The 13,013-nt window shown below is 40.3% G+C and overlaps 1 protein-coding gene across 1 annotated transcript in view; it reads left to right on the plus strand.

The window, feature by feature from the left end:
• The first annotated feature begins 4,792 nt into the window (after nt 1-4,792).
• Nucleotides 4,793-13,013, plus strand: part of LOC118820638 (synaptic vesicle glycoprotein 2C-like) — a 66,990-nt gene continuing 58,769 nt past the window's right edge. The window contains exons 1-2 of the mRNA XM_036589025.1: nt 4,793-5,067; nt 6,755-7,130. Coding sequence (XP_036444918.1) covers nt 4,867-5,067; nt 6,755-7,130 — 577 coding nt within the window. The 5' untranslated portion in view covers nt 4,793-4,866. The remainder of the gene's footprint in view (nt 5,068-6,754; nt 7,131-13,013) is intronic.

The following is a 13,013-nucleotide window of genomic DNA, read 5'->3' on the forward strand; positions in this document are numbered from 1 at the left end:
GAAATTTGCATATTGATGCAAAAGTCATCTAATACTAAACGTTCTAATTTCTTCCAGTATGTTCAAATCAGCAAATTTCATCAGGCTTTTCGTATCTAAAGTCTGACAGTATTGTAGTAACACCCTAATTCCACTGTTAAATTTGGTTGTAAACAAAAGGCTTAAAATTTTGACGCACCCAAAGGAACATTGGCCAATAAGGATTGTTTTCTCTGTGCTATCTAGGTAGATACAGCTGAGCGAGCTCCCCTATGGTTAGGACTTCTGGAGCTGGCCTGAAGGCCTTTTGATTAACTTTCAACATAATGAGAAGTGACAGAAGAATCAACCAATCATGTTTTGATTTACAATGTGATTCATTTATCAACAAAAGTCACTGGAGTCATCCTGGAAGTTCTCGATACATCTCTGACCATGAATATGAGCCACAGTCTAGCCAGGTTTGAGTTATTTGTTAGAAATGGAAAACAGCAGCGGCAGCTCTATGACAAATAATATACAGTATAATAAAATACTGTTCAATAAAATGTATTATGATTAAAGATGATTCCATGGTAGCTGTTTAACATTTTTAATGTTTGCTGCTATTGGTGTATTTTTTATTTTTTTACCACAGCTTGAAACGTGGTTCAGTCATTCAACAGCGCTACCCTTAACTCAGCGTAACCCAGCGAGTTTCTAACGAAGGTTTCTGGTGTGCACTGTATTGCACACCATTTCTCACACTCTCACATTAAAGCCTTGCGTCATAGGACTCTAATGACTAGTTAGGTTTGATATTATTAGCCTAATGTACTCCACAGAGGGCTGTTACAGTAATATGCTGTATTATATTATAGCATATGCAGCAACGTCAAAATTACACCTCACTGACACATAAAAATCCATTAAAGACCAGATCAGACATGAATGTTTGCCTTTGTTTCATTCTGTAACATGTAGTAGACAGTAATCAGTGTTTACTACTTCAATTTGTAGTGTGTAGTGGACATATTGAGTGTGTGTGTGTGTGTGTGTGTGTCATAACAGTTGCACAGGCCATATATTATGTTTTTTCTCCAATGTGTTAAATTCAGCAAGTAAACAGTGGTCGTGCATTAAAATGTAAAATAAACATGTATAGAATTGTGCCCAAACTTTTGCATATGACTATAGTGTAGGTACACTACATGAGGACACCCCTATTGATTATTACATTCAGGTGTTTCAGCCACACCCATTGCTAACAGGTGTATAAAATCAAGCACATAGTCTTGCAGTCTCAATAGACAAACACTGTCACTAGGATATTTCATGCTGAAGAGCTCAGTGACTTTAAACGTGGCACTGTCATTGGATGCCACCTTTATCACAAAACAGTGCATGAAATTTCTGCCCTGCCAGGTCTGCCTCAGGCAACTGTACGTGCTTGTATTTTGAAATGGAAGCATTTAGAAGCAAGAACAGCTCAGACATGAAGCAGTAGACCATGCAGATTTTCACAGCAGGGCTGCCGAGTGTGTGTAAAAATCGCCAATACTCTGTTGCAATGCTAACTACAGAGTTACAGACTGCTTCTAGAGGAAACATCAGCACCAGAAATATGCACCAGCTGCACTCATTAAAGCAGCTGCACTTAAGCCTAAGATCACTATGTGCAATGCCAAGCATCGGCTGGAGTGGTGTAAAGCCGCCACTGGACTCAGTGGAAACATGTTCTATGGAGTGAATAATCACACTTCACTATCCAGCAGGCTGACGGACGAACCTGGGTTTGGCGGATGACAATGCTAACTACTGGAATGCATAGTGCCAACAGTAAAGTTTGGTGGAGGAGGGATAATGAGCTGGGGCTGTTTTTCACAGTTTGGACCCCTTAGTTCCAGTGAAGGGTGATGTTAATGCTACAGCATACAAAGCCATTTTAGACAATTATATGCTTCCAGCTTTGGGTCAACAGTTGGGGAAAGAGCCCCTGACTGAGCCCCTGTGCACACAGTGAGCTCCACAGAGATATGGTTTACTGATTTTGGTGTAGAGTAACTCCACTGGCCTGCACAGAGCCCTGACCTCTACCCTACTCTTATGGCTAACTGCAATCAAACCCTCACAGCAATGTTCCAACATGTTATGTAAAGCCTTCCCAGAGGTGTCAAGGCTGTGGCTGCAGCAAAGAGGGACAAACTCCCTATTAATACCCTTCATTTCAGAAGAAGCAGCAGGTGTCTACAAACTTATGGACACATAATGTATAGTCTCTACCACTTCATTTACACCTGCAGTACTCGGGGGCACGACTGAGCCCTCTGTTGTAAAAATCAGTGCAGGTGTTGAGGGGGCTGTGGGACACTTGTTTAGGTTCCTGTCTGGAGCTTTTAAAGCAGATCATTTCAGGGACACTTTATAGTCTCCGTTTTCTTTAATGGACATATCCGTTTCATCCATCCAGGACGTAAAAAGGAGACCTGCTGCTGTTCTTTTCTTGCCGTTTGCCGTTTCCTGTCTCTCTCTCATTCTTTCTTTTTTTTCTGTTATTCTCTTTTTTTATCTCCTGTGGTTTACGCCGTTAGCAGTGATGACTGCCCCATACTGCGTGGTATCCATGGTAACAGGGTAGTCTGGTGTATCTCAGTGATGAAAATTTTGCATACGGAGTTGTTCGTCCTTTCATTCTCTTTTTTAAGCTACCACTGTGCTGCTCATTCATTACTGAGGCCTTAATGTGCAGCAGCGTAGCAGGAAGGAATTAGAACTTATATTTAGCAGGGCTGCAAAAAAATTCATTATGATATTCAATTATTCGTGTGAAATAATTGTCCAATGATCAGCTAATTGGCTTAATTGTGGCCTGTAAATGTGAAGAGCTGTAACAATACAATGTTTGTCAATGTTCTGACAAACTGAGGTTCAGTTCACCAGCAGCTAAATTACCACTTAGGGAAAAAAAACTAATTTTGACAATTAGTAACACAATGAGCAACAGCTAAAAATAGTTATAAATATAGCCAGAAGTAGCAATTCTGGGTCCAAGCACATTTAAGCACAATAAGGCCTTCACAGTTTGGGCCAATGAGGCCTAACAAGGCTTTTTTTCATAGACAGAAGACAGAAAATGAATAGCAGTCAGAGTTTATCAAAAGACCTTAATTTGGCAAAAAATGCTGAATAGTGGACTTTAAACATGATATATTCTAAAGTTTATACATACCAAATTTTTGAGCTTTGTCTAAAACGCAGTATTTTTGTAGCGAGACAGAAATAATCAGACGCGTGCAGATAAAGGGAGTACAAGGAGCTTTACTAGTTAGATTGTGATCCAAAGTCATCATCAAAAAACTGGCAAAGGTCAGGTTAAAAAAAACAAGATGCAAAAATAGACAAAAAAGATCAGGCAGACAAATCCAGAAAGGGAACAGGCGTAAAGGCAAAGTCCAAAAAAAGAAAAGCAAAGTCAGAACCGGAACAGAATAACCAACACAGGGGATTGAATGCTCATTAGCTTCGCAAGAGATACAATATCCCACGAAGACTAAAACTAAAGCCCGGGCTAATAAACTGTCTAACACAGACCATACGGTACAGGGAACAGGTGAGTAAAACCAGGAATCGGGTGAAGCAAATCGTTGATAGGTGGATTGAGGTGCTGTCACAGTCATGTGTTCACCCAGTCCACTAGAGAGTCAGGGCCGGAGGAATGCGTGACACATTTTTTCTGATCCACTCAAACCAGCGCAACACACACTAACGCACCACATCAGCGTTACTGCAGTCTCTCTGTTACTAATGTCTCTCGCCCTGCCTCTCCAGACTTGGTGATCTGAAAGCTCTGAATGGCCTTTACTTTTTAGCATCATGCAGCAACAAACTCAGAAGGAGAAATCGATTGAATCTAATATGATACCACAATGATCTTAATTAACCAACCAATTAATGAAACCTAATAGAGAAATCTATTAATTATTCATCAAACGTATTTGGGAAGGTGTTTAATGAGAAGCTGTAAATGCAGAGGCTTACAGACTCTGAAAGTGTGATTACAGCTTCAAAGCCCCTCACGCTCTGTCAGTAAGTGTGATCAGGAGACGTTTCCACCGTACAGTGGACGCCCGGCTTCTCTCCTTCGGGTTCCTGCTTTTTATCACTGCAGTGTGAATGTGTGAATCTTCTGGAGGCCTCTGTTTTCTTTTTTAGGGATGCCTTAAGATCTGAACACAGCAAATCAACTGTAATGTTAGAGCTGATTAGAAGTTGTTTTAATGATATAGATATAAATAAAGGATGCACAGAGATCGCTCTGATCCGATACCAGGCGTCAGTATCAACGGTTTCAACATGATAGACTAACTCACACTCGTAAAAAAGATGGTTCTTCAAGGGTTCTTTAGTGAAGACAATAGGTCTACATAGAACCATGAACACTCAGAGTGTTTGTATGGTGAAATGGTTTTTCAGATTGATGGAGAATGTGTAACCTCAACCCAAAACCTAATCCTAACCCTCACTCTGGCCCTAATCCTAGCCCTAACCTTAACCTCAACCCAAAACCTAATCAAACCCTGGCCCTAATCCTAACCCTAATAAATAATCAAACCGAATCTTGGTAAAAATGCACTGAAATATTTCCTATAGAATCATAATTTAATCAAATTGTTCTGAAGTCAAAGATTTACAGCCATTTTTGTCTCTTTTGCAGGGTGTATTTCTGGTTCTTTGGATGGACACAGCCTTCACCTCAAGGTTTAAATAAATAAAGTGGACGTTGGACTTTACAGCGCAGACTGAGCTCCACATTCTGGGCCTCTTTTGCTCTGCAGCTCTTTCCCCATCTGAATAATTCCATAACTTTTGGGACCTCACAGAAGTTTTGCGTAACTGTGTGAACAGTGTATGATGGAGGACCCCTACAGGGAGAGGACTTCTCTGGCCCGCGGCGCTCGGGACATCGCCAAAGAAGCCAAACGGCACGCGGTCAAAAAGGCCAACAAGGTCATGGATCGCGCCTCTGACGAGTACTCGGGACGCTCCTACAGTCGCTTTGAGAACGATGAGGATGAGGAGGACGACCGCTACTACTACCAGGACGGGCAGGTATGAATGAACCTTTAGCCAACTGTGTTTGAACACATTGGAATTAGACCTCCGCATTTAACCCATCCGTGCAGTGAAACACCCACATACATGCGCACTAGTGAACACACACACTAGGGGGCAGTGAGCACACTTGCCCAGATCCACGGCGCCCGGGGAGCAGCTAGGGGTTAGGTACCTTGCTCAAGGGCACTGAGAGGATCGAACCGCGACCTTCCGTTCACAAGGCTGGTTCCCTAACCTCCTCCAGCCCACGACTGCCCCCAGCAGGTAGCAGCACTTCCTCTCTTATTACAGTGAAACTGCTCAATGGTTGGCAAATACAAGCAAGTTTAGCTGTCCAGAGCAAAAGCGAATACAGAGTTGTAGACCTGATTTTGTTCCCAGATGAAATGCAGGTGATGATACACCTAAATGAAAATTCAGGACTCCCAAGAGTCCAAGGGTTGGCCCTCTCATCGTTAGATTGCAAGTTCCATCCTTTGTGATGTCACAGCCATGAAGTTGCATTAGCAGCAGTTTGAAAGGATGCGATGGCAGGTTTCGTGTGACGGAGAGACCTATGTAGTTGGTGGGAACTTGCTACGACTTAATTTGTGAGGGCGGGGGATTGTTTAATACATAAACATTATCTTCAACCAATGTCATTTTTCCCACTCATTGTTTATACACAGTTATTTGCCTGCTAGGTGCTCTGTTAGTGGAGGCATTGTAGACTTCATTGCCAATAACAACAGTAACCTTAATCGTGGTGTAATGCGTGGTGGGACTCAGTAACCACTATGAATTATTAGTATACTAGTAGCTACTACTGAGTTTTCAAGTGACTACCATGAATTATGGAGTAACTGCAATAATTTATTCAGTAGCCGCTATGAATTATTCATTAACTAGTATAAATAATTCAGTAACTACAATGAATTATTCAGTAACTAGTACAAATTACTCAAAAAAGGACTATGTATTATTCAAAACTGGTGTAATTTTTTTCAGGAACTAATATAAATTATTCAGTAACCACAATGAGTTATTTAGCAACCACTATGAATTATTCAGTAACTACTATGAATTATTCAGTAACTACTATGAAATGTTCAGCACCCACTAAGTATTTGTCAATAACTACTAAGAATTATTTAGTAACTAGTATACATTTTTCAGATACCACTATAAAATTTTCAGTAAGTACTAATATCAATGAATTATGGAGCAACTGCTCCATGAAAAGTTATTTATTAACCACCATGAATTCTTCAGTATGTATGGTGAATTATACAGTAACAAGTATAAATTATTCACTAACTACTATGAGTTATTTAGTAACTTGTATATATTATTTCAATAACCACTATGAATTATTCATTAACTACTGTGTATTTTTCAATAACTACTAGGAATGATTCAGTTGTTAGTTTTAATTATTCAGGATGTATGTATGTATTAATTATTCAGGTATGTATGTATGTGTATGTATTAATGAGTACCTAGTATAAATTATTCACTAACCATTATGAAATTTTCAGTACCTATTATGAATGATTGAGTATCTACTGGGTATTATTCAGTAATCAGTCCTGTGCCCCTCTGTAAACTGTATTTATGAGAGGTGTTGAATTAGAGGCCCTTGTGGTTTAAGGGGTTAAACACTGAGGTTCACATATCTGAATCTCTGATTTGCCTGTTGAAGGTCCAGCAGCGTGAGGATGACGAAGGCTCCAGCGATGCCACAGAAGGTCACGACGATGAAGACGAGATCTATGAGGGCGAGTACCAGGGCGTGCCGGCCGAGGGCGGGGGTCAGATGGCGATGGGCCGGCCGGTGTCGGACGGACTGAAGGACAGGAGGGAGCTGGAGAAGGAGCGCGAGGCGGAGGAGGAGGAGCTAGCGCAGCAGTATGAGCTGATTATTCAGGAGTGCGGGCACGGCAGGTTCCAGTGGCAGCTGTTCCTGGTGCTGGGGCTGGCGCTCATGTCCGACGGCGTGGAGGTGTTCGTGGTCGGATTCGTCCTGCCCAGCGCTGAGACCGACATGTGTGTGCCCAACTCTGGAGCAGGGTGGCTGGGTGAGTGCATAGAAACACACATAAAGCCTGAGAAACAGCCCAAACAAATCTGTCTGAACCTGACATGACCCACATCATCAGGTTCTGTCTGATACTGACCTGAAACGGCCCATCGTCACCCAAAGTGCCGAATAAAGACTGAAAGACCAGCCCCAGTTAAATTATCTCATAGTGACAGTAATAGCAGTCATTGGATCATCTATAAATAACATAAAAAATATGTAATAGCAGAATTAAAATCACTTTATTTCACCAAGTATGTTACACATACAAGGAATTTGCCTTGGTGAGACACACATGTAACATCCTGAACAGACCAGACAGGCACACAGACTGTAAACAAGGCACAAATAAAATAAAAATACAATAAATAGAACAAAAAATTAGAGATTAGATAAAGAGTCACTGTGAAAGGAGCGCCCTGCGATGGACTGGCGACCTGTCCAGGGTGTATCCTGCCTTCAGCCCAATGACAGCTGGGATAGGCTCCAGCACCCCACCGCGACCCAGAAGGATAAGCGGTTTAGATGATGTGTATGTGTGTGTGTGAAAGGAGCTAAAGAGATGTTTGAATGTCTGTACATGTTGTCACTGTCCAAAGAAAACCATGAAACTCAATTTAATATTTTTTTATTTTTCTACACCATTTCAACACACCAGCTTGTCTGGAAATGTCATTATGAATGAACCAATAGAAATGTTTTACAATCACTTGAAATAATATCTTTTTACATTAACTTACATTGAAAAGTGAGAGTTTTTTTTGCCCTCTCCTGTAAAGTTACCATTTTGGAGACATTTCTTCTTTTTTGGATAAATTCTCTGTGTGAAAAAATACATTTTAGACCAAAACCTTTTCAAAACTATCATAAAACAGTGTCTCAGACATCAGGCCATGAATTCATAACCACTTCATCTAATAACTTTCTGTGAGGGAGCTTTTAGAGACATCAAACTCCTTTAGACATTAAATCAAATAATTAAGATGTAAACAGTCATTCAGAGTGGTTTGGTGTGAGACGCTCCATTCTAGAGAAACTCACAGAGTCAGAGTTGTTCACAGTGGTAGTGATGGGAACCAGACGTCTGAGGAGTTCACCGTAAAAAGTGTAACAGGGATGAAGTTGATTTGAAGTGTTTCTGAGGTTTCAGTTCATTGTTGATCGTTGTTCATGGTTTCATTCAAAAGCATTCATTTGAGTTAATCTCCCTCATAGAACGTTATTACATGAAATGCTTATGAATACGTGGCCTGATGCCTGAGGCATTGTTTAACGACAGTTTTGGAGTAAGATTATGGCTGTAAGCACATTTTTGAAAGGCAAAATAAGGCAAATTAGTCTCCAAAGAAGCTAAGATCTAAATAAAATGGCTATATTTGTGTTGTAGTCATGGTGACCACTGGTTCCAATCACCACCACTGTAAAGACATCTGAGTCTTTAAGTTTACATTGAACCATTTCACATCAAATCACTCTGAATGAGTTTTGTCTACATCACAACCACTGAATTGTGCAGAAATTTTTGAAAATCAATGGAATTCTCCTTTAACCCAGATCCACAGCAGAGTCGTATTGTGTTCACTCTGTTTTTCTGCTCCATCGCTGGTGTTTTACGCTCTTTTGTCTCTCCTCCTGGTTTTCCCTGCGTATACTCATCGTGAGTGATCTGTGCTGAGCTTCTCTTTTTGCCGTAAAGACGACCAGCAGCTTCTGCTCCTGCTTTGAAGTGACACACAGAGGCCTTTTTCTCCGGTAATGAGGCGGAGATGGCTTGATGTGTGTGCGGTGCATGTTTGTTGTTTGAGAAAATGTTTTGGTTTTGATCATCATGTGTGTGGGATGCATGTATGAGCCTGGCTGCAGGTGTGTGTGTGTGTGTATGTGTGAGAGAGAGAGGGGAGAGTTTGGCTTTGCTGATGACGCTCGCTCACTAATCGCTCTGGGTTTGGATCAGGACCTGCGTTGTCATGGCACCAGGTACAGTACGAGGCTACACGAGTGGGTAGTGTTATTTTCAGACTGATTTTGACCAAAATGGGAGCGCAGATACAGAAGGATCCCTATTCAGCAGTGGGGAACCCTCAGATCCTGCTAGACCTTCAAAGAAGGCCCAGATTTCCATGAAATAAAAAATCATTACATATGAAAAAGCATGATTCATACACTATACATGCTAAAGTTACTAGACACCTGCTCATCTTCTGAAATGAAGGGTGTTAATAGTGAGTTTGTCCCTCTTTGCTGCAGTAACAGCCTCTACTCTTCTGGGAAGGCTTTACACTAGATGTTGGAACATTGCTGTGAGGATTTGATTGAGCATTAGTGAGGTCAGGTACTGGTGTTGGATGGTCAGTTCTGGATCACTCCAACTCATCCCAAAGGTACTGGATGGAGCTCCATCACTCCAGGGAACACAGTTCCACTGCTCCACAGCCCAATGCTGGGGACTTTATACCCCTCTAGCCGACGCTTGGCATTGGACATGGTGACCTTAGGCTCATGTGCAGCTGCTCCAGAGTGTCCTATTCTATTGGTCAGTGCTTTTCTATGGAGATTATACATCTTAAACTAGCTGAATTCACTCTTTAGAAGGGCTTTTGGACATGTAGTGTACAGTATATCATGCACACTTAGAACAGATGGTTCTTCAAGGGTTATTTAGTAAAGGTAGTAGTTCTATTTAGAACCATGAGTTCTAAACAGAATGACTGCATACTTAAATGGGTCTTTTCATGGTGAAGATTGATGCGGGATGTGTTGTATATGGTTCTATATAGAACATTTTTGAATAATGGCACCAAAAAAGGTTATTATATTGTTATAAGCTTGACATTGTAACAAAAGCAGAACCTTCTATGGTGTTATATAGAGACATTTTCAAAACGGTTCTATATAGAACCATATACAACACATTCTGCATCAATCTTCACTGTACAAAGACCCATTTAAGCATGCAATGGTTCTATATAGAAGTCATGGTTCAAAATAGCCAAAATAGATCCATTGCCTTTACTAAAGATCCCTTGAAGAACCTTTTTTTTCAAGTCTGTATTTTTGGGCTCTAGTTTGGCTAAATTGTTAGTAACAGTACTTCACTAATAGCTCAATACAACACAAGTGCTGTGTCTCTTTATTCTATTTGACACACTTACGCAAGGTCACCTCAGTTCCTCTAACTGTGCGACGCTCTGCAGGGGAGCTCAGTGTGCAGTGCTGATTGTGTAGGTTAATTGCCTGCCTGGTTAACCTCTGTTTTGTGGAGTTGGCAGAAAGATTCACTTAAAAAAACATGAGCTCTCTGTTTCACATTATGTCCTCTCTCTGTCTTTCTAGGCTGATCTAGGCTATCTGCTTCATTATTTTATAGATACGGCTGTGAGGGTTTGAAAACATGCAGTGGCAAATTCATGACTAGAGCTAGGCCTTAAGTTCGTGCCAGAAAAGTCAAAACACGGTCAAAAAATGGGAACTAATTCTAATTTCTGCTGGCCTCCCTATGGGATTTCTAATAGTATGTGTGCGCTAAGCTAACACTGGTGCACAGGAGCATTTTTTGGCCATTCTAGATTAAACACAAACAACTGAAGTTTGTAAAAAATCTAAATATTTTTAAAACACAACAGACATTGACATATATTTTGTCTTGGATGTAGCAGTTTTTTATTAGCTGTGTTTCCATCCAAAGGATTTTTTATGGGAAAAGCGTCGCAGTGCTTCATAAAGTCCATCGATCTATGGAATCGGAAACTATCAGTAGAAACTGCCAACAAAAGATTTTCTGTTCAACTGTAGTGGAAAAATTGTGTAACAATCCCTGAAATGCTGTGAAAACCTCATTAAAAATGTTATTTTCCAGGAAAAAGAAGACATTTAGTGTCATGTCACCTTACATTCCTCGTACAACAATCACAAACAGCATGGTGCAGAGGTAGAGCTGGACTGAAAAGGAGACAAAAGTATTGTTAACCAGTTATTCTCCAGGGTATATTTCATTTTTTTTTCCATTTGAATGCAAATTATTCAGTAACTGCAAGAATCAAATATAAAGTGTTGGTGTTTTTTTGGAAAAGCTCCCCTCAAATTAACAGAAAATGTGCTTTATGATCATAAACATATTGCCATATGCTTACAATTTACTGCTGAAAGCCAAAAATCTTAGACGCTCTTTGTATTTTTTTATAAAAATATTGAGACACCATCTGAGATCCAGTTTATAGCTCAGATTTGTGGGGGGTCAACTTTCAGTTCAGCTTCTTTTATTAAAAAGTTTTAAAATGACTTTACTCATCTATTTAACTGGAAAGAAGACAGTTACAGCTCTCATACGACCCCCACCTTTTGAATGAAGCTTATGAAATATGACAGTTATGAAGTAAAGAATATGATGAAGTGCGTTTTGGAACCACCGGTGGTTCCAAGGAGTTAAAGAGGTTAAAAAGAATGCTATCACTTTTCAGCTCTTACTGAGAGAGATTTCTGAATGTAAAGTCCCCAAACATCTGTATATGACAGAGAAATGCCATCTATCGCATAACAGTTCATATGGATAACAACACTAATAATAATATTTACACACACACATTATCCTTCTGGGTCACAGGGGGAGCTGGAGCCTATCCCAGCGGTCATTGGGCGGAAGGCCACAAAACACCCTGGACGGGTCGCCAGTCCATTGCAGGGCATACAGACAGACATATCCACTCCAGCACACATTCACATCTAGGGGCAGTTTAGCATCTCCAGTCAGCCTGACTGCATGTCTTTGGACTGTGGGAAGAAAACCGGAGTATAACAATAATAATAATAATAAATAAAAAATGAAATACAATGAACAGAATGTCCTTACCAGTAGCTTATTCAGAAGTCAGTAAAGTCATGACATACATGACATTAGAGATGGAAACATCAAATACAACTTCAAAAAGCCGCACTCATAAAATGTAGAACTGGCTCTTGTGTGTGTTCAGAAAACAAATGAAGTTAAGATTATTTGAATTGACCCATTTTTAAAATGTACTTAAAGTACATTTTCCAGAACATAATTATTCCAAGCCTTGACCCCTTACATGGCCAGAGTCCACCGATGGGCCCTACATTTTATGACACACTTCTATAACTTAGAAATAGCTCAGCCAGTTTGGACTGAGGTCCCTGTAGTTACTGATTAATAAGCCATATGAATGTATGTAATAAACCTGGGATTTTAAGGGGTTAAATCAGCCAAAGTCATTCAAGCCAAATAAAAGAGAAAGAACTGTCTGAGGATTTTCCACCTGGCGTCACGAGACAGATACCCAAAGTCTGTTGTACTTACAGTAGACTATGTCCCAACTCAACTATGTTTGATGATTTATGGCTCCATCTAATAGCATATTGGGCGTCTTTCCTCTAGTTTTACTGATCATCTCTGTGTTATCGTCTCTCAGGTGTATGTTTGCCTCCTATGCTCAGGCTAATTGCCTAATTGGCTTTACCATGTTCTCTGTTGCTGAGTGTGGTTCCAAACTGACTGTGCTCTAAAAATAAGTTTATCAATGTAAGTTAAATCAATAACAGTAATTCAAGTTCAGCAGCCTTTAATGAGTTGAGTTAGAAATGTGAGAGCAGATGAAGTTTAGCCAGTTTAAGGAAACCATATTAATCAACAAATTTGCCATATTTTGAAAGAAAGCTAAGGAGGGGCGACACCACTAATCATCTTTCCATCCGATACCAAGCAATACCAAGGCTGAAATCCCAATACCAACACAGATGCTTTTAAAAGGGAGAAATCTTAGTGATTTCTGTGTAAAGTCCACTAAAAAAGTGGACCTTTTGAAATTATATTTTAAAGCCTTTGCTTTATTTTTCAATAAACTGCCACATAAACCGTCTGTTCAGG

The sequence above is a fragment of the Colossoma macropomum genome, unplaced genomic scaffold (genome assembly GCF_904425465.1).
Source record: "Colossoma macropomum unplaced genomic scaffold, Colossoma_macropomum, whole genome shotgun sequence".
NCBI lineage: Eukaryota > Metazoa > Chordata > Actinopteri > Characiformes > Serrasalmidae > Colossoma > Colossoma macropomum.